Source organism: Mytilus edulis, chromosome 1 (assembly GCF_963676685.1).
Source record: "Mytilus edulis chromosome 1, xbMytEdul2.2, whole genome shotgun sequence".
In the NCBI taxonomy this organism is placed as follows: domain Eukaryota; kingdom Metazoa; phylum Mollusca; class Bivalvia; order Mytilida; family Mytilidae; genus Mytilus; species Mytilus edulis.
Genome location: NC_092344.1, coordinates 126,008,474 through 126,031,477, shown reverse-complemented (window position 1 = coordinate 126,031,477; position 23,004 = coordinate 126,008,474). Strand labels below are relative to the sequence as shown.

The 23,004-nt window shown below is 33.2% G+C and overlaps 1 protein-coding gene across 2 annotated transcripts; it reads right to left on the bottom strand.

The window, feature by feature from the left end:
• Positions 1–10,345: 10,345 nt before the first annotated feature.
• Positions 10,346–22,908, bottom strand: LOC139506137 (transcription factor 24-like). 2 transcript variants are annotated; one of them, XM_071295369.1, is made up of 2 exons: positions 22,271–22,908; positions 10,346–10,668 (listed from the first exon to the last, which is right to left on the bottom strand). In XM_071295369.1, exons 1-2 carry the CDS (start codon positions 22,568–22,570, stop codon positions 10,534–10,536), a joined length of 435 nt encoding a protein of 144 aa, XP_071151470.1. In that variant the 5' UTR covers positions 22,571–22,908; the 3' UTR covers positions 10,346–10,533. The 2 variants fall into 2 exon arrangements, 1 of the variants encoding a protein (XP_071151470.1); XR_011659949.1 differs by lacking the exon at positions 22,271–22,908 and adding an exon at positions 15,684–15,789 and having other exon boundaries at positions 10,579–10,668.
• Between the last annotated feature and the right edge of the window lie 96 nt (positions 22,909–23,004).

Below are 23,004 nucleotides of genomic sequence, written 5' to 3'. Positions count from 1 at the left end.
CACAGTGAATTTTGAACATAAATATATGTATGTGCGGTTCGCGTATGATTTTTGAAGTAGGTAATTTATTCTATTGTGTTTTCACAATAGTTGTAAACCGGTTTTTGCGGTCAGTATGTAGTGAAAGTTTGCACGAGATTTAACTCTCGAGGTTTGGGCAGTGACCATTGTACGTTTCTTTTTTATTAAAGGTTAATTTTCATTAAGAATTCTGTTTTTTTTCTTTTTTAATGTATCGAAGTTGTATGTAAAGAATTTATGTGTTTTGTATATATTTTGTAGATTTTGTCTTTTACCGGTATTAATGATGTTTGACATTAGAAATATTGTGATCTCTGGATCTATAGTTATTAAAATTGAGATTGTCATTGCACCTAACAGTACCTAAATATGTATTTAGTTTTTCTATTATGCCTTTATCGTATAAAGGTACATATCTGAATGTGCTCAGATATATATGCTTTACAAAAATCTAGAGAGATTTAGCACATAAATACTTTATGTTCGTTGGAACACAGTGAATTTAGAACATAAAACAACATATAACATTGAACAAAAACCACACGATCATTCTATATAGTTAGCTCTACACTCAAAACAGTATATAACATTGAAAACAAATCACACGAGCATTCTATATAGCAATCAATACCCTAAAAACAACATATAACATTGAACAAAAATCACACGATCATTCTATATAGCCTGTTCTACACTTTACAAAACATATAACCTTGACCAACAATCATTCGATCATTCTATGTAACTATTGCTACACTGAAAACAACAAATAACATCTACTTACAATCAATCGATAGCTAGCACTACACTTAATTCAACAAATTACATTGAACAACAATCAATCAATCATTATATATAGCTAGCACTACACTTAAATCAACAAATTACATTGAACAACAATCAATCAATCATTATATATAGCTAGCACTACACTTAAATCAACAAATTACATTGAACAACAATCAATCGATCATTATATATAGCTAGCACTACACTTAATTCAACAAAGTACATTGAACAACAATCAATCAATCATTATATATAGCTAGCACTACACTTAAATCAACAAATTACATTGAACAACAATCAATCAATCATTCTATATAGCTAGTACTAAAATAAAAACAGCATATTACACGTCAAAGGAGAATTTTGTTATACGTCTAAACAGATGGTAAGAAGCTGGGGTATACCTCATTTGAAATATGGTTTATAAATGTCAAAGAAGATGTGTGATATATTTCAAAAAGACACTTGAACTAAAAAGCATCACACTTCATCAATATGAGATTAGTTTGGAAATTATCATTTCGGAACAAAAAGAAAATATCATACAACCAGCTCCTTCATGTAATTATTTATTAGTGGTACCATAAAAGTTCTAAGATTGAACTTTAAAATAAGATAACAATTAACAAGGATTGCAGGTGGTGTTATAATATATTAAATTTAATTCATCAGTTTTCAATTTAAAAGCTGATAAAAGAAATTAACACTCGAACTTTAGGTGATATTTATTGAACAAAATCTAATACCAAATGAATCTTATTATCACATTAATATACATCACGACAAAATGTTCACATGCGCTAATTGTATCCGAAACACGATGAAATATTACCTGATGTTTGATATATAATATAGCTATTATATGCTTACGCCTTATGTGTCATATTAAATCGTTGCAGTTTACAAATGACAATATCAATATCATAAGTGGAGTTTTATGCAATTATTTGTCAAATATATAATATAATATAATAAAACTATAAAATTAAGGAGGTAGGATTGCCAATGAAACAACTATCCACCAAAGTTCAAATTATAAGGTAGATGTAAGCAATTATGAGCAACCACAAAACCCGCAACAGTGAAAAAACGTAACTATTTACACAACTGAACGTTTCGTCCCCGAGGATATCACCAGCCCAGTAGTCAACACTTCGGTGTTGACATGAATATCAATAAAATGGTCATTTTTTTCATAAATTTCCTGTTTACAAAACTTAGAATTTTTCGAAAAAACTAAGGATTTTCTTATCCCAGGCATAGATTACCTTAGCCGTATTTGGCACAACTTTTTGGAATTTCGAATCCTCAATGCTCTACAATTTTGTACTTGTTTGGCTTTATAAATATTTTGATATGAGCGTCACTGATGAGTCTTATGTAGACGAAACGCGCGTCTGGCGTATTAAATTATAATCCTGGTACCTTTGATAGCTATTTACACCACTGGGTCGATGCCACTGCTGGTGGACGTTTCGTCCCCGAGGGTATCACCAGCCCAGTAGTCAACACTTCGGTTTTTGACATGAATATCAATAATGTGGTTATTTTTTTATAAATTTCCTGTTTACAAAACTTTGAATTTTTCGAAAAACTAAGAATTTCTTATTCTCATTAACCGTTATGAAATAATTCGTTTCAATCTATGTTTATCGCCTTCAATCAGATTATACTTCTTAAATGTCAAATCAATCATGTTAAGCAGCTGGTATCCCGTTGCTTTGTTTACACAGGTGCCTCGGTTGACCTCAGCTTTGGTTGACCTTAGCTCCGGGCTCCGGGCACCGGCATCCTGTAATATAGCTCCTGTTGAATATTTCTTTGTTCATAGTCATTTAAGCATTTTGTAATCGGGATTTAAAGATTTTAAAGTTGCATCACGGCAAACTAACCAACTAAACCTTTTTCGTCTCATTGGTGGCAGCGGTGGGATTTACTGTGTGTGACTTCAACGAAATTGCTAGAGATTATACAATGGAAATACTAAGAAGAACAACAAGGACATCAACTCAGGCTCCAATGCTCTCTGAGGTTAGGCAGAATTGCTTAACAAATCAAGTAATTTCCCCAGCAGATTCTGGGTTAAGTAGTTTTCCTGCCACTAGTACTCTCCGTGATGTTCACACGGAGACTATGCAAGATAACCGGTATCGCCGGAGAATCGGGCATTGTTCACCGAGGAACAATCAGGATAGAGCTGTCCAGGAGATTAGCAATACGCAAAGTGGAAAAGAAAATGGTTGGGAGAAATTTTGGCAAATATGGATTATTTTGCTTACTCTCAGTAGCAGCCTCGTCGCATTAGCATGGATTTATTTTCCTAACAATCGGGTTGTACAGAAGTCATGACTGGACTAATAGTTATAAGTACAGAAGTCATGACTGGACTAATAGTTATAAGAGGACTATTGATTTGTACAATTGTTCTGCAATTAATATGGAATTTTTTTTCTAATGGTCATGAAACAGACAACCCTCCACAAACATGGTCCGAGAAGAGACGAAGACCTGATGACATTCGTGGAAAGTATATTTACGGGACTCCGGCTTGCACCATAATGGATGAAAGTGATACGCCCTATGATTCAGATGAAATGCCCTTTTACTCCTGTCCTAGTCCAATAGCCCTGTTTTTAACGGACAAAAATCGGAAAACAAAGGCTTATCGACAAAACAAATTCAATCGCTAGATTTTCATAATCGGACAAATGGATTAACTACAGATATGCCGAAAACCAGGCCTTGAAGGCATAAAACTTTTCTCAGTGCTCTGAGCACAAAAATCATGCTCGAAACATGAAATCCAGAAATTTGATTGGTTGATTTTCGAGTCTGAGTACAAAAATCATGCTCGAAAGTTTTATGACCGTGAGGCCAGGTGTTTTCGTGTGAGCAATGTTTGACCAGCGAACGAATATCCTGTCCGTAGAACGTTTTCCGGAGTAAGCGATGACGTCTGTAATGTATTTATCCAATACTTTGAGAATATATCCGAGTTAAATGTATGGAACAATGAAAAGGCACGTAGGGTACTCCGTTATAATATCTGTTATAAAGATAAAATATGTTCCTTATGTCGTTACTTCAATCCTGTTCCCTTTTCAAGAATATGATCTACCGAATTACGACTTTTTACCTTTATTTGTGACATTTTTACCTATTGTGTCTGTTTGTTTTGTTCACGCATCATTATCAGTATTATTAAATTTGATGCGACTGTCGTACAAGTGAGAGGCTTAGCGCTATAAAACCAGGTTCAATCCACCATTTTCTACATTTGAAAATGCCTGTACCAAGTCAGGAATATGACAGTTCTTGTCCATTCGTTTTTGATGTGTTTTGTCATTTGATTTTGCCATGTGATTAGGGACTTTCCGATTGGATTTCCTCTGAGTTCAGTATTTTTGTGATTTTACTTTTTGGTACTTTAAGAGGACAAGCCGAGACCATTGCATACCTTTGCATACGGGATGCCATTAATTATTAAAAGAGATTTTGAACGCCTGAAACAGAATATGGAAGAGAGATTTGGACATACGGCGATGAAAGAAAGGTATGTGACATAGGCAAAACTGAGAAAGAGAAACCCGAGAGAGATTTCGGTCAAGCCAAAGAGGATTTGTACCGTAGAGCGTATCCGGGCAATCCTGAGATTGTAGAGAAGAACTCTATTAAAGATTTTCTTGACAAGTGCGCACAATCAGAAGATTTTCGCCTTGCTTTCAAGCGAACCAGACATAATACCCTGCAAGAGGCGGTAATTAATTCGATGCAGGACGAATGCTTAAGAGTTGGAGAAAAAGACCTTGCTGGCAAACATTTCAAACCGATTCAGCGGTCGATATTTGAAGTTGAAGACGGGGATAGAGACGAAGATGTAACTGTAGAGGCAGAAGGAACACAAAGAGAAAATGTCGACAGAAATAATGTTCCTGATAATTTCTCACAGAATAGCGGTAAAGGATCCCAAGGGTGATTCTATAACCGTTTTAGATGGCGTGGAAGAGGCAGATCCCCGATGTTTAAAAATCGTCCACCAGAATTTCCGGAACCGAGAAAGGGACCGTAGAGATTATCGAGAGACAGATTTACACAGAGCAGATCGACACCAGAGGCCAGGTGTCGGTCACCCGGCATGGACGGTCTAATGAAAAGGAAAAAATAACACAATGAAACGACGGAAGAAGATAGTGAATAAACCAAGTGACTTTATGAACAGTTGTTTATTTATTGTGTAAACTATGTTGTTTTATACAGAAGTTTTCTGTGTTTGTTTATGAGTAGAAATTTAAACTTATTTGGTGCTCGAGACCCTAAACATATTGTTATGGTGTCACGGAGCCCTTTAAAAGTATAAATTGGTGCTGGAGACCCTAAACACATTGTTATGGTGTCTCGAAGCCCTTTAAACAATGATTAACTACATTTTATTTTTAAACAACAGTAAATTCTATTGTTTTAAAAGTTTTAAATCTAAATTATTTTGTAGACATGAAATATATCATTGTCAGCACTAGTCAGCAAATATATTTTGTTATATTTCTTGTTTTGATAGGTGCTTATTTTATTTACATAGACTTCAATTTTGTTCGCAAAAATTATTTTTAAAGTTATGAAAATATGGAACCTGTGACCCTAACTATTTGCTTGGTGTCAATTGGAACACATTTAATTTTGTCTTTTATAAGTTACTCTTGGATTCCAAGTTTTTTTTAGTGTTCCAGGAATAGTTAGGATATACCACTATAAAATGAGTACTTTTTATAATTTAATTAATTTTTTTTATGGTGCATGAACTGAACAGTGGAAGTTCAGGGCTAAAAGGAGACTGTGTAACGTTTTCGTTTATTACATGCATCAGTGAGTTTTATTATCATTTTATATTCGGATTACGTATTCTTATTAACCGTTATAAAGTCATTCCTTACAATCTATGCTTATCGCCTTCAATCAGATTATACTTCTTAAATGTCAAATCAATCATGTTAAGCAGCTGATGCCCCGTTGCTTTGTTTATACAGGTGCCTCGGTTGACCTCAGCTTCGGTTGACCTTAGCTCCGGGCTCCTGTAATATATCTCCTGTTGAATATTTCTTTGTTCAGAGTCATTTTACCATTTTGTAATCGGGATACTAGATTAGTATAAAAGAGAGCAATAGTTGTAGAGGGATAGATATACGAGATACGATATACGAGGAGAAGATACGATTTTGTGTACGGGAGGAGTGTACGTAGAAGATTTAGGATTATGTCAACGTATTGTTGAGCCTGCAGTTTAGATGTTGTAAACTTGTATTACTGTTACATGTACTTTGGATTTTGAATAATACAGTATTGAACTTTTAATCGACTTTGTGTTTATGTTAACTTGCAAGACTTCGTTCAGACTACACCATTCATTTATTTATGTGACCAGGATTCCCTTAATCACGCTACCAGTGGATTTTTAGGGTAACCCTGTTTAAGAGTATACTTGGCATTTGTCGCCCGTGTATGAAACTTATACACCCAACAACACAGCACAACCACAAGAACACACACTTTAGTTTAAAGTTGCATCTCGGCAAACTAACCAACTAAACATTTTTCGTCACACGTATATCCCAGGTAGTTGTGTGGTCTAGAGCGCCGGTTACAGTGCAGGCGATTTGGTGTCACGATATCTCAGTAGCATGGGTTCGAATCCCGGCGAGAGAAGAACAAAACAATTGCAAAAGCAAATTTACAGATCTAACATTGTTGGGTTGATGTTTAGATGAGTTGTATATACGTACATATATATATTATAAAAGAAGATGAGGTATGGTTGCCAATGATAAAAAAATCTCCACAAGAGACCAAAATGATACAGAAATTAACAACTATAGGTCACTATACGGCCTTCAGCAATGAGCAAAGCCCATACCGCATAGTCAGTTACATATGGACCTTATATAGTCGGCTATAAAAGGTCCATACATGAAATTGCGAAACAATTCTATTGAGAAAACTAACAGTCTGATTTACAAATGATTCACAAAAAACAAAATGAACCAAAGACAACCTCTGAAATACAGACTCAAAACTTGGTACATCCACATAATTCTTTATGTGGCACGGTTAAACTAGTTTGCTGACGCTAAAACCCTCTCAAAACCCAAAACAGTAATGTAACATAAGAAGAACATTATGAAATCAAGTGCAAAGTGCTAAACTCATCAGATCGATACAACGCAGAAAACATCTAACGAAAACACAGACCGGATGTGGCAGAGTATTTATGTATCCAAAAACAATTAAGACATACCTCTTACAACAAAATTTATTATATTTAGCTGTTTACGTTATTTTATTTAACGGCATTTTGTTCAAGGTTATAGTTGTCTTATTGATAATTGTGTAGTTACAAATTTTGTCATAGATCAAATTGATTCATTCAGTGTATGTTTACTTGTTTATCTTGATGTGTCTTTTTGGTTGAGTTAAGCTATTTTCAACTGATATTTTATAGTATGTCTATCTATGTTGTGATGTTTCACTGATATTTCAGGTAATAGTGAAGGGTGGAAAAAAATTTAGAAATACAAGAACAAGAAAACACCCACAAAACATAACCAAATGGTGAAAAACTTTATCAAAATTATAAGAAAACATTGGAACAATCTGCAAAAAAACAAAGAATGCAGTGAAATGTTTACTCAAGTGTTTATTATAGCATATAAACGTAACAAAAATATAAACGATTACCTTGCGAAATCAGGGTAACAGTTGGAAGACTTTTGAAAAGGGACCCATGCTTAAACGTTTTTAAGTAAAAAAAAAAATCCCGATATACTGGTAGTAATGATCTGAATTATAGGCAACACACTTATGAATATGAGCGATGTTAATATAAAAAAGAAGATGTGGTATGATTGCCAATGAAACAACTATCCACAAAAGACCAAAATGACACAGACATTTACAACTATAGGTCACCGTACGGCCTTCAACAATGAGCAAAGCCCATACCACATAGTCAGCTATAAAAGGCCCCGATAAGACAATGTAAAACAATTCAAACGAGAAAACTAACGGCCTTATTTAGTGTAAATAAAAATTAACGAAAAACAAATATGTAACACAACGACAACCACTGAATTACAGGCTCCTGACTTGGGACAGGCACATACATAAATAATGTGGCTGGGTTAAACATGTTAGCGGGATTTAGTCTTGAAATTTATTACGAATGTTGGTTGAAGGAATCGCATTTCATTATGACAAGAGTTCTTGAGATCAAGATATTAATCTGTTGAATTATTCATCTCATAAATATTCATTAGTAATTTGCATATTAATCTCAGTGTGTATTTTTGAAATCTCAGTGTGTAATTAACAATTCTCAGTGTGTGTTTTTCAATTTATTTCATCTCAGTGTGTCTTTTTAAAATCTCAGTGTGTAATTTTGAATTCTCAGTGTATTTTTTAAATCTCAGTGTGTAATTTTGAATTCTCAGTGTATTTTTTTAAATCTCAGTGTGTAATTTCGATTTCTCAGTGTGTTATTTTAGGTTTTTAAATCTCAGTGTGTATTTTTTTTCGAAAAAAGGGTTTAAACACAGTTTTGACGTGAACGGCTTGCCATACAGTGGGTTTAAACGCTTTAATAGGTACCACCTATGGCAAGCCGTTCACGTCAAAACTGTGTCCCAAGTCAGGAGCCTGTAATTCAGTGGTTGTCGTTGTGTTACATATTTGTTTTTCGTTAATTTTTGTTTACACTAAATAAGGCCGTTAGTTTTCTCGTTTGAATTGTTTTACATTGTCCTATCGGGGCCTTTTATAGCTGACTATGTGGTATGGGCTTTGCTCATTGTTGAAGGCCGTACGGTGACCTATAGTTGTAAATGTCTTTTCATTTTGGTCTTTAGTGGATAGTTGTTTCATTGGCAATCATACCACATCTTCTTTTTTATATTAACATCGCTCATATTCATAAGTGTGTTGCCTATAATTCAGATCATTACTACCAGTATATCGGGATTTTTTTTTTTACTTAAAACCGTTTAAGCATGGGTCCCTTTTCAAAAGTCTTCCAACTGTTACCCTGATTTCGCAAGGTAATCGTTTATATTTTTGTTACGTTTATATGCTATAATAAACACTTTAGTAAACATTTCACTGCATTCTTTGTTTTTTTGCAGATTGTTCCAATGTTTTCTTATAATTTTGATAAAGTTTTTCACCATTTGGTTATATTTTGTAATAAGAGTAAGTGGGTGTTTTCTTGTTCTTGTATTTCTAAAGTTTTTTTTATAAATAATTTGGAACCAAATCGAAGGACTAACGAGTTCTGTCCCCTAGTTGTTTTAAGCTTGTAATAGATTCAGATTAAGTATGCTAATTAGATATGTGCGCATAAAAAGTGCGCACAAATCTCAGTGTGTAATTTTAAATTCTCAGTGTGTAATGTCAAATTCTCAGTGTGTGTTTTCAGTTTATTTATTCTCAGTGTATCTTTTTGAAATCTCAGTGTGTAATTTTCAATTCTCAGTGTGTAATTTTCAATTCTCAGTGTGTGTTTTTCATTTTTGTAATCTCAGTGCGTCTTTATGAAATCTCAGTGTGTAATTGTAATTCTCAGTGTGTAAATTTTTCGAAAAATGGTTTAAACATAGTTTTGACGAGAACGGCTTGCCATACCACTGCATTTGTTTGCACCAGTCCTTTGTCAGATTCTGATGTTCAGTAGTTTTCGTTTGTTGTTGTGGTTCATACGTGTTTCTCGTTTCTCGTTTTTTATATAAATTGTGTCGTTGTTTTTCCTGTTTGACTGGTTTTACACTATATTTTTGGGCCTTTATAGCTTGCTACTCGTTGTAGTCTTTTAGGAATTTTGGTCCTCAATGCTCTTCAACTTCGTACTTTATTTGGCCTTTTTAACTTTTTTGGATTCGAGCGTCACTAATGAGTCTTTTGTAGACGAAACGCGCGTCTGGCGTATACACAAAATTTAGTCATGGTATCTATGATGAGTTTATTGTAGACGAAACATGCGTCTGGCATAAATACAAAATTTAATCCTGGTAACTATGATGAGTTTATTTACAATCACTGGGTCGATGCCACTGCTGGTGGAGTTTTAATTCTCCGAGGGTATCACTAGCCTGTTTACAAAACGTTTGAATTTTTCAGATACTAAGGCTTTTCTATCTCAGGAATAGATTACATTAGCTGTATTTTGCAAACCTTTAAGAATTTTGGTCCTCAATGCTCTTCAACTTTGTACTTTTTTTTTGGGGCCTTTTTAATCTTTTTGGATTCGAGCGTCACTGATGAGTCTTTTGTAGACGAAACGCGCGTCTGGCGTAAATACAAAATTTAATCCTGGTATCTATGATGAGTTTATTGTGATCCAAATCTCCGTGTTGAAGACCGTACTTTGACCTATAATGGTTTACCTTTATAAATTGTGACTTGGATGGAGAGTTGTCTCATTGGTAACCATACCATATCTTCTTTTATTTAAGTAAATGCATATACGTTAATACATTATTAGTTTTAATTTGTACTGAATTATATACAGGTGAAATCTCCAAAACATACTGCGTCTTATAAATAAATTGTGCCCTATCATCACTTTTCTAACTAATTGAATTGTGCATAACACTTTCATTTGTCCTTTGTTAGTCTCCCGACTATTTTGTATTTACGTGACGGATAAAATATAGTTCATCATTTATTCTCTTTATCAGAGCTCTGTCACATGTCATTCTGTAGATACGGATATGTGTTGTGTTTGTCGTTGTTCTGTCTATTTTCGACATGTCTTCCTGTATACACTGGAAACGTACTGGATAAAATACCGGCATATAGACGTGACCTCATCGGCCATTTCTGAAAAAAAAAGAGTGGTATTTTATTCTTAACCGAAAGAATTGTCTAACAAATGTGTTTTAGGGGCTTTTAATGACAAGTTTACTGATTATTTAAAGCACTTTCAAGTACCAGCGATTTCAAGGGTTTTCGACGTCCTGTTTAGTGATTATTTATGGACATTCAATAATGTCGATTCAATGGGCTTTCAATGATATCTTTTAATTTTCATTCAAAAGGTTTTCAATGATATCTTTACTTTTGATTCAAAGAGCTTTCTATCACATGTTTACTGATGATTCAAGGGGATTTCAATGACATATTTACTGATGATTCAAGGGGCTTTCAATGACATATTTACTGACGATTTAAAAGACTTTACATGAAATATTTCCTGATGACTCAAAAGGTTTTCAATGATATATTTACTGATGATTCAATGGGCTTTCAATGACATATTTACTGATGATTCAAAAGACTTTAAATGACATATTTCCTGATGACTCAAAAGGTTTTCAATGATATATTTACTGATGATTCAATGGGCTTTCAATGACATAATTACTTTTGATTCAAAGAGCTTTCAATGACATATTAACTGATGATTCAAAAGGCTGTCAATGATATATGTACTGATGATTCAAAGAGCTTTCAATGATATATTTACTGATGATTCAAGGGGCTTTCAATGACATGTTTATTGATGATTCAAGGGGTTTTCAATAACATGTTTACTGATGATTCAAGGGGCTTTCAATGACATATTTACTGACGATTCAAAGGGCTTTCAATGATATATTTACTGATGATTCAAAAGGCTTTCAATGACATATTTACTGATGATTCAAGGGGCTTTCAATGACATGTTTACTGATGATTCAAGGGGCTTTCAATGACATATTTACTGATGATTCAAGGGGCTTTCAATGACATGTTTACTGAAGATTCAAGGGGCTTTCAATGACATGTTTACTGATGATTCAAGGGGTTTTCAATGACATATTTACTGATGATTCAAGGGGCTTTCAATGACATGTTTACTGATGATTCAAAGAGCTTTCAATGACATGTTTACTGATGATTCAAAGAGCTTTCAATGACATATTTACTGATGATTTAAAAGACTTTAAATGACATATTAACTGATGATTCAACAGGCTGTTAATGATATATGTACTGATGATTCAAAGAGCTTTCAATGACATGTTTACTGGTGATTCAAGGGGCTTTCAATGACATATTTACTGACGATTTCAAAGACTTTAAATGACATATTTACTGATGATTCAAAAGGCTTTCAATGATATATTTACTGATGATTCAATGGGCTTTCAATGACATATTTAATTTACTTTTGATTCGAAAAGCTTTTAATGACATATTTACTTTGATTCAAAGAGCTTTCAATGACATGTTTTTTAACGATTCAAAAAGCTTTCAATGATATATTTACAGATGATTCAAAGAGCTTTCTATGACATTTTTACTGATGATTCAAGGGGCTTTCAATGACATGTTTACTGACGATTTAAAAAACTTTAAATGACATATAAACTGATGATTCAAAAGGCTTTTAATGACATATTTACTGATGATTCAAAGAGCTTTCAATGACATGTTTACTGATGATTCAAGGGGCTTTCAATGACATATTTACTGATGATTCAAGGGGTTTTCAATGATACATTTACTGATGATTCACAGAGCTTTTTATGAAATGTTTACTGATGATTCAAGGGGCTTTCAATGACATATTTACCGACGATTTAAAAGACTTTAGATGTTTTACTGATGATTCAAGGGGTTTTCAATGATATATTTACTGGTGATTCGAAGAGCTTTCTATGACATGTTTACTGACGATTCAAGGGGCTTTCAATGACATATTTACTGACGATTTAAAAGACTTTAAATGACATACTTACTGATGATTCAAGGGGTTTTCAATGATATATTTACTGACGATTTAAAAGACTTTACATGAAATATTTCCTGATGACTCAATGGGCTTTCAATGACATATTTTCTGACGATTTAAAAGACTTTACATGAAATATTTCCTGATGACTCAAAAGGCTTTTAATGACATATTTACTGATGATTCAAAGAGCTTCAAATGACATGTTTACTGACGATTTAAAAGACTTTAAATGACATATTTACTGATGATTCAAGGGGCTTTTAATGATATATTTACTGATGATTCAAGGGGCTTTCAATGACATGTTTACTGATGATTCAAGGGGCTTTCAATGATATATTTACTGATGATTTAAAAGTCTTTAAATGACATATTTACTGATGATTTAAAAGACTTTAAATGACATATTAACTGACGATTCAAAAGGCTTTTAATGATATATTTATTGATGATTCAAAGAGCTTTCTATGATATGTTTAATGATGATTCAAGGGGCTTTCAATGACATATTTACTGACGATTTAAAAGACTTTACATGAAATATTTCCTGATGACTCAAAAGGCTTTTAATGACATATTTACTGATGATTCAATGAGCTTTCAATGACATGTTTACTGATGATTCAAGGGGCTTTCAATGACATATTTACTGATGATTCAAGGGATTTTCAATGATATATTTACTGATGATTCAACGAGCTTTCTATGACATGTTTACTGATGATTGAAGGGGCTTTGCATGACATATTTACTGACGATTTAAAAGACTTTACATGAAATATTTCCTGATGACTCAAAAGGTTTGTTATGATATATTTACTGATGATTCAATGGGCTTTCAATGACATATTTTTGATTCGAAAAGCTTTAAATGACATAGTTACTTTTGATTCAAAGAGCTTTCAATGACATGATTTTAAACGATTCAAAGGGCTTTCAATGATATATTTACTGATGATTCAAAAGGCTTTCAATGATATATTTACTGATGATTCAAAGAACTTTCAATGACATATTTACTGACGATTTAAGAGACTTTAAATGACATATTAACTGAAGTCTCAAAAGGCTGTCCATGATATATTTACTGATGATTCAAAGAGCTTTCTATGACATGTTTACTGATGATTGAAGGGGCTTTGCATGACATATTTACTGACGATTTAAAAGACTTTACATGAAATATTTCCTGATGACTCAAAAGGTTTTCTATGATATATTTACTGCTGATTCAATGGGCTTTCAATGACATATTTTTGATTCGAAAAGCTTTTAATGACATATTTACTTTTGATTCAAAGAGCATTCAATGACATGTTTTTTAGCGATTCAAGGGGCTTTCAATGATATATTTACTGATGATTCAAAAGGCTTTCAATGATATATTAACTGATGATTCAAAGAGCTTTCTATGACATATTTACTGACGCTTTAAAAGACTTTAAATGACATATTTTCTGAAGTCTCAAAAGGCTTTCAATGATATATTTACTGATGATTCAAAGAGCTTTCTATGACATGTTTACTGATGATTCCAGGGGCTTTCAATGACATATTTACTGACGATTTAAAAGACTTAACATGAAATATTTCCTGATGACTCAAAAGGTATTCAATGATATATTTATTGATGATTCAATGGGCTTTGAATGACATATTTACTTTTGATTCGAAGAGCTTTAAATGACATATTTACTTTTGATTCGAAGAGCTTTAAATGACATATGAACTTTTGATTCAAAGAGCTTTCAATGACATGTTTTTTACCGATTCAAAGAGCTTTCAATGACATCTTTACTTTTGATTCGAATAGCTTTCAATGATATATTAAATGATGATTCAAAGAGCTTTCTATGACTTATTTACTGACGCTTTAAAAGACTTTAAATGAAATATTTTCTGAAGTCTCAAAACGATTTCAATGATATATTAACTGATGATTCAACTGGCTTTCAATGATATATTTACTGATGAATCAATTGGCTTTCAAAGACATATTTCCTCTTGATTCGAAGAGCTTTCAATAACATATTAACTGATGATTCAAAAGGCTTTCAATGATATATTTACTGATGATTCAAAGAGCTTTCTATGACATGTTTACTGATGATTCAAGGGGCTTTCAATGACATATTTACTGACGCTTTAAAAGATTTTAAATGAAATATCTCCTGATGACTCAAAATGCTTTCAATGATATATTTACTGATGATTCAATGACTTTCAATGACATATCTAATTTTTAGTCGAAGAGCTTTAAATGACATATTTACTTTTGATTCGAAGAGCTTTCAATGACATGTTTTTAACGATTCAAAGGGCTTTCAATGATATATTTACTGATGATTCAAAAGGCTTTCAATGATATATTAAATGATGATTCAAAGAGCTTTCTATGACTTATTTACTGACGCGTTAAAGGACTTTAAATGACATATTTTCTTAAGTCTGAAAAGGATTTCAATGATATATTAACTGATGATTCAATTGGCTGTCAATGATATATTTACTGATGAATCAATTGGCTTTCAATGACATGTTTACTGACGATTCAAAGACTTTAAATGACATATTTACTGATGATTCAAAAGGCTTTCAATGACATGTTTAATGACGATTCAAAGGGCTTTAAAAGATAAATTTACTGCTGATTCAGAAGGCTTTCAATGGCATATTTACTGACGATTTAAAAGACTTTAAATGACACATTTACTGAGGATTAAAAAGGCTTTCAATGACATATTCACTGACGATTAAGAAAAATTTCAATGACATATTTACTGATAATTTTAAAGACTTTTAATGACATATTTACTGACGATTCAGAAGACTTTCAATGAAATATATATTGACGATTCAGAAGACTTTAAAGACATATTAACCGTCGATTCAAAAGACTTTTAATGACATATTTACTGATGAATCAAAAGACTTTCAATGACATAATAACTGAATATCAAAAGAAGTTTTCAATAACATATTTAATGAAAAATCAGCGAAAGGACCATCGCACTTCAGCTTCCCAATCGTACCTCCGAGTCCTACATATTAACTCAACTATTAACTAGTGATTCGAAGAGCTTTCATTGACATTTCTAATGATTATTATACTCACTTACGTACTAGCTATTTGGGATTGTTGTCCCTTATATAATTGACACAAACATAAGCTATTTGGGATTGTTGTCCCTTATATTACTGACACAGACACAGGCTATTTGGGATTGTTGTCCCTTATATCATTGACACAGACATAGGCTATTTGGAATTGTTGTCCCTTATATTATTGACACAGACATAGGCTATTCGGGATTGTTGTCCCTTATATCATTGACACAGACATAGGCTATTTTGGGATTGTTGTCCCTTATATCATTGACACAGACATAGGCTATTTAGGATTGTTGTCGCTTATATTATTGACGCAGACATAGGCTATTTGGGATTGTTGTCCCTTATATTATTTACACAGACATCTGCTATTTGAGATTGTTGTCCCTTATATCATTGACACAAAAAATAGGCTATTTGGGATTGTTGTCCCTTATATCATTGACACAGACATAGGCTATTTGGGATTGTTGTCCCTTATATTATTGACGCAGACATAGGCTATTTGGGATTGTTGTCCCTTATATTATTGACACAGACATCTGCTATTTGGGATTGTTGTCCCTTATATCATTGACACAAAAAATAGGCTATTTGGGATTGTTGTCCCTTATATCATTGCCACAGACATGGGCTTTTTGGGACTGTTGTCCCTTATATCATTGACACAGACATATGCTATTTGGGATTGTCGTCCCTTATATTATTGACACAGACATAGGCTATTTGGGATTGTTGATCCTTATTCTATTGACACAGACATAGGCTATTTGGGATTGTTGTCCCTTATATTATTGACGCAGACATAGGCTATTTGGGATTGCTGTCCCTTATATCATTGACACAGACATATGCTATTTGGGATTGTTGTCCCTTACATTATTGACACAGACATAGGCTATTTGGGATTGTTGTCCCTTATAGTATTGACACAGACATAGGCATAGACATAATTAAATCTTTTTACAAGTACTGCTATTTGGGATTGTTGTCCCTTGTAATATTGACACAGACATAGACATAATTAAATATATTTACAAGTTGAAGGACGACTCCGGGTGCGGGAATTTCTCGCTATACATGGAAGACCTGTTGGTGACCTTCTGCTGTTGTTTTTTTCTATGGTCGCGTTGTTGTCTCCTTGGCACATTCCCCATTTCCATTCTCAATTTTATTAAGTACTGATATTTGGGATTGTTGTCCCTTATAATATTGACAAAGACATAAACATAGACATAATTAAATCTATTTACAAGTACTGCTATTTGGGATCGTTGTCCCTTATAATATTGACACAGACATAGGCTTTTATTAATCCCTTTCCACTTTGCGGCATTAGCCTACTCTTTTTCGAAATCTACAAGGGTGTCTTTTACGTGCAAGAGATGTGACTCTCTCTTATCAAGGGCCAGCCATTTATCATCCCCTTCCGACGGCCTTTCATCGTTTCTCAAGACCATACAAAATTAAGTTTCTAGCTGGCATCTCTATCTAGGGAAAGGGAAACAACTCCTATTCCTAAGTAGTCTGATATTTGGTATTAATAAGAAGGAATAATTTTGCAATACATATTTATACTGACGGATGTAAAACATTATCCGCCTGAATTTATCGTGTGAATGCCACAGGTGCTTGAGGACAGGATCCTGTATGAGCCCCAAATAGTCCCTCCCCCTTTTTTTTATATATATTTTTTTTAATCATAAATCTCAGATTTTTCTATATATATCCCTTATTTGTACTTATTTGTACCATATATATACTAATATACCATATTTATACTCTAAATATGCATGTTTACTATCAACGTGAATCTAGACTATAGAGCGAAGCGAAAGGTTGCCAACTTCGTTTCAAGAAATTGGGGCAATGGTCAGGAAAAATTGTTTTAAAATCTAATAAAAAGTCTCTTACCGGTCTAATCAACGAGTACTTGCTGTTCCCACATAATTATCCTTATCGAATATCAATATCCAGACATAATATATTACTGTTTAAACACTTTTAATTATTTTTTTCGCTGGTGGTGTTGCTGTTTTTTGGTCCATTCAACTTCGATCAACGGAAGTTACAAAACAACGACATCTGTGTGGTCTTCAGCTCAAGAAGGATAACTCCACATGAAAACGCGGGAAATTAGATGAGTTCCGGGGTATATGCTGGATAAGAAAACATAAGAGAATTTCGAATGTAAACATTTCGAAAATCTCTGACTTTTTCTACCCCGGAACTCATCTAATTTCCCGCGTTTTCAAGTGGAGTTATCCTTCTTGAGCTGAAGACCACACAGATGTCGTTGTTTTGTAACTTCCGTTGATCGAAGTTGAATGGACCAAAAAACAGCAACACCACCAGCGAAAAAAATAATTAAAAGTGTTTAAACAGTAATATATTATGTCTGGATATTGATATTCGATAAGGATAATTATGTGGGAACAGCAAGTACTCGTTGATTAGACCGGTAAGAGACATTTTATTAGATTTTAAAACAATTTTTCCTGACCATTGCCCCAATTTCTTGAAACGAAGTTGGCAACCTTTCGCTTCGCTCTATAGTCGAGATTCACGTTGATAGTAAACATGCATATTAAGAGTATAAATATGGTATATTAGTATATATGGTACAAATAAGTACAAATAAGTGATATAGATAGAAAAATCTGAGATTTATGATTAAAAAAAAGGGGGGGAGGGACTATATGGGCCTCATACAGGATCCTGTCCTCAAGCACCTGTGGTGAATGCAGTCAAGAGCTTCATAAGACTAACATAATATTTTGGTACATTTTCTTTCAAAGTATCTAGAAATTGTTTACACGAACAAGAGTTCAATCATTTTGGACAATATACATTTTATATCAAGAAATTTAACTTTCTTTGGTTGATAGTTGTCTCATTGAAAATCTCCAATTTTTTATAGACAATAGACAATATTTATTAGCACAAACACATTTACATAAATGGTTATGGCAAACAAAATTAAGACAATAAATTGACAATAGTTAAATTGATTATAATTATATTAAAGTGACAGTGGTATTCACAGCGAAGAAGAAAAAGACTATAAATATCAACAGTTAACACATTATTAATGTTCATGAACAATTAAAAATAAGAACACAAACAAAAATTAGGTTGCATATTAAAAGAAATACAAGTTATACAGATGTTCTCATAAAAAAACAATCATTGATATACTTTATGGTAATTTTTATAATGACTGGTAGACTGCTATTTAAAAGTGCAGTCAAATGCTTCAGTGTTATAGCGGACTGCAATTTAATAAAATTGAAATTAAAATTTTTATTAATATTTTGTATATAGGTATCCCTCAATGATTTATAGCATGGACAGATTGAGAAGAAATGGTATTCATCCTCAATTTCCTGTCTGTTACAGGATAAGCAAATGCGTTTACTTCTTTCAAATGTTGGTATAACGCCCTCTTTCAATTGCTAGGGAATGGGCACTTAGTTTTAATTTACTGAAAACTGATCGGTCAGTTTTGAGTTTACATATATCAATATATGGGGGCCTTTTTCTAATTCTTTTAGTATGACGAAAGAAATTTAATTTTTCACATTTATTGATAGAGCAATTTATAATTTGATAAGCCTGGTCATAGTCTAAACAGATGCTTCCAATGGAAAACTATTCAATTATTTAAAAGTTCAATCAATGTTTTGACTATGATAAAAAAAATTGTTTAAGAACATCCTTATGTAAATTTAAAATATCTGCAAATAATCTCGAGGGAGACGGATTTATATAAGTTTTTCTTGTTTCCGAATCCCTGTATTTATATCGTATTCATATATTTCGTGCACTTTTTGAAAATAAAATATTGTTTAAACTAATCTCGAATTGAATATGGCCGTGTTTCAAAGAAACAATCTGTTTTATCAAACAAAGGCTCCTCTGGATGTATTCATAAAAAAGAATAAATCGGATAGAAATGTTCGTTTTGTTAGCTTAAAAGTATTAAAAAAATTCAGTATGTGACAATCAACAAGTTATATTTCTTTTATTTAAAAACAATAAAGCAAATTAGGGTTTCTATGTGTTTGAAAACAAGAATGTGTTCAATGTTCACGGATGCCCCACTCGCACTATCATTTTCCATGTTCAATGGACCGTGAAATCGGGTAAAAAATCTAATTTGGCATTAAAATTAAAAATATCATACCATAGGGAACATGTGTACTAAGATTCAAGTTGAATGGACTTCAATTTCGTCAAAAACTACCTTGACCAAAGTCTTCAACGTGAAACTCGCTCTTTCATTACTATGTTCAGTGGACCGTGAAATTAGGGTCAAAAGTCTGAATTTTGCTTTAAAATTAGAAAGATCATATCATAAACAACATGTGTACTAAGTTTCAAGTTGATTGAACTTCACCTTCAATAAAAACTACCTTGACCAAAAACTTTAACCTGAAGCGGGACAGACGGACAGCCGAACAGACGGTACGACGAATGAACGGACGGACGAACGAACGGACGGACGGACGAACGAACAGACGGACGGACGAACGAACAGACGGACGGACGGACGCACAGACCAGAAAACATAATGCCCCTTTACTATCGTAGGTGGGTCAAAAAATGCTAAAGATTTAATAACTGCTTTAGTTCAATTGCATATTTTAAACTATACTTGTATACATAAGTGAAAATACAAATCTACCAAAGTAATGTACTTTCTATCTTGTATGTTCAGGGAGGTGAAAGATTCCTAGATTTCATATTCTTAATTATAGGTACAACATATAATACTTAAGATAAAGTGTGACAAAAACACATACGTTGAAGATGGTACTTGTTTCTTTTTTATGTGTAATTTGTTTCTTGTGCCCCTTTTATATGTGTAATTTGTTTCTTGTGCCCCTTTTATATGTGTAATTTGTTTCTTGTGCCCCTTGTGGACCAATGATTTGTGTGCATGTGTATTGATGTAGATTTTGTTATGTTTACATATTATATCTTTTTTTATTACAGATAGAAAGAAATGAAATTCTTTCCAATCCATGCATGTTTAAATGAACATTCGATCTTTGAACAATAAAATTATTTGAATAAATCAATTTTCAAAACTGTTTTAAAATCACAAGAATGCAATTAGTTGCAGTTAAGTTTGGTTCCAAATATCTTACTTCTGTGCAATGTCCTAAGATCATCGTAAGACATGTCCTAGTCATAAGGTACTTTCGGAAGCCAGGCCTATGTTTTTTTTTAATATGAGGCAGGCATTACCTGTAAATGGGGACGAAGTCTGTATGAATTATTATTTTGTAACTCAATTATTTGTCCAAAAAAAAGACACGGAAATACAGTAACGTTTCCGATTTTGGTTCTGTTGTTAGGGATTTTAGTTGTGACGTTATTTAAATTATGACGTCATATGCAATGTAAACAAGAAACGCTATCATTAGGTAACGTTTTTTCATATCAAGGAATTATTAAAAATGAAATAAGTATTGCGCGTTCCTTCCTATTTTATACTAGACTGATAAATATATATTTTACTCAAAGTTTCATACAAACGAGACCGGAAAAAGGAAGTATATTGTACATTTCTGCGCAGGTCCGGGATTTCAAAACATGACATAAAAAAAATTGAACGATTTTGAGTTCATTAGTACAATGAAAAATTCGGGAAATTTTCCCGAATTTTTTTTTTTATTGAATTTTCTACTGTTATTGGGGACTTCGTCCCCATATAATTATTTAATGATGATTGTGACATAAAGATACTATATGAAAGTATATATGTAGCGAAGTTAATATACTGGAGCGAAAATTAAAATAAATGTTTTACGAGTGTGAAGATTCAACTTGTTAAGTCTTATTGTGTAAATGTGTGGTCTAAAAGTATGTCTGCCTCTCTAAATAAAATGTGTGGTCTGAAAGTATGTCTGCCTCTCTAAATAAAATGTGTGTGATGAATAATTATAATACTTTATACCCATTCCAACATAAGTAATTTGTTTGGGCCCTTTACAGTATGTTATTTGGTGTAACAGGACGTAACACTAGGGAAATATAGCTTGAATGCATTTGAGCGGGTGTTTCACCTTGGGAAATATTGGTTGAATGCATTTGAGCGGGTGTTTCACCTTGGGAAATATAGTTTGAATCGTTCGATCGGGTGTAACACCATGGATATATAGCTTGAATGCATTTGAGCGGGTGTTTCACCTAGGGAAATATAGTTTGAATCGTTCGATCGGGTGTAACACTAGGGAAATATTGCTTGAATGCATTTGAGCGGGTGTTTCACCTTGGGAAATATAATTTGAATCGTTCGATCGGGTGTAACACTAGGGAAATATTGCTTGAATGCATTTGAGCGGGTGTTTCACCTTGGGAAATATAGTTTGAATCGTTCGATCGGGTGTAACACCATGGATATATAGCTTGAATGCATTTGAGCGGGTGTTTCACCTTGGGAAATATAGTTTGAATCGTTCGATCGGGTGTAACACCATGATGGATATATAGCTTGAATGCAATGGAGCAGGCGTAATCCAATGGACGGAAATATTACTCATAGCAAATTAGAATTACGATTTTAAGATTATGTGATCCTACCTTTACTGGGTGTAAGATTCCATTTGCAGCAAAGTTTTGATTTTCTTCCTCGTCATTCAAAGTTCTCATTAAATGTGCTATGTATGTTGTGGCTAAAACTAAAACATCTAACTTAGATAACTTAGTGTCCGGGGGTACGGCAGGAAGACTCCTCTGTAATTCCAAAAATGCCCCTCTCAATGTTTTGACTCTAGTCCTTTCACGTTCCGCGTTGTCTCCTATATTTTGCATTAAATCCCGTCTGTAAGTTATCCTATCTGGTCCCTGTAACTGATGCTGGTGATAGCTGAATTCATACATGATAGTCCCAATGTAAACTCCTTTGTGTATAGTGTACCAGGGTTTGGTCTCGCTACACACGCTAGACAGATCAAACCTTATAGTTTTACAGGTTCAGATTGTTTACGTTAAAATGCTGGACACAATTCAAACTGTTAAATTTTAAATTAATGTCCCCGGTTTTTGTTTTGTCGTATACATTAGTAAAATATAAAGGCACAATTCAGTCTTAAATAATGATTTACAGGTTTCGTACGGAAGATAGATATCAACAATTCTTTCTGTAATATATATGTAGTTCCAGGTTGTGACTTTGTTAGTAAACTGTTTTATATACGCTTCTAAGTGATGATATACGTAAATAAGTTAGACACTATTCTGTCTATATATATATACATATAGTTCCAGGTTTTGGTCTTACCGTGCACGCGACACCTATCCATCACAAACACACA

Bases quoted from the DNA above. Each gene is read 5' to 3' on its own strand.
- LOC139506137 (XM_071295369.1), bottom strand. From the start codon at position 22,570: ATGTATGAATTCAGCTATCACCAGCATCAGTTACAGGGACCAGATAGG. The intron at 10,669-22,270 runs GTAGGATCACAT...TTTTTTTTTCAG, and splicing joins GAATCTTACACCCAGTAAAG to AAATGGCCGATGAGGTCACG.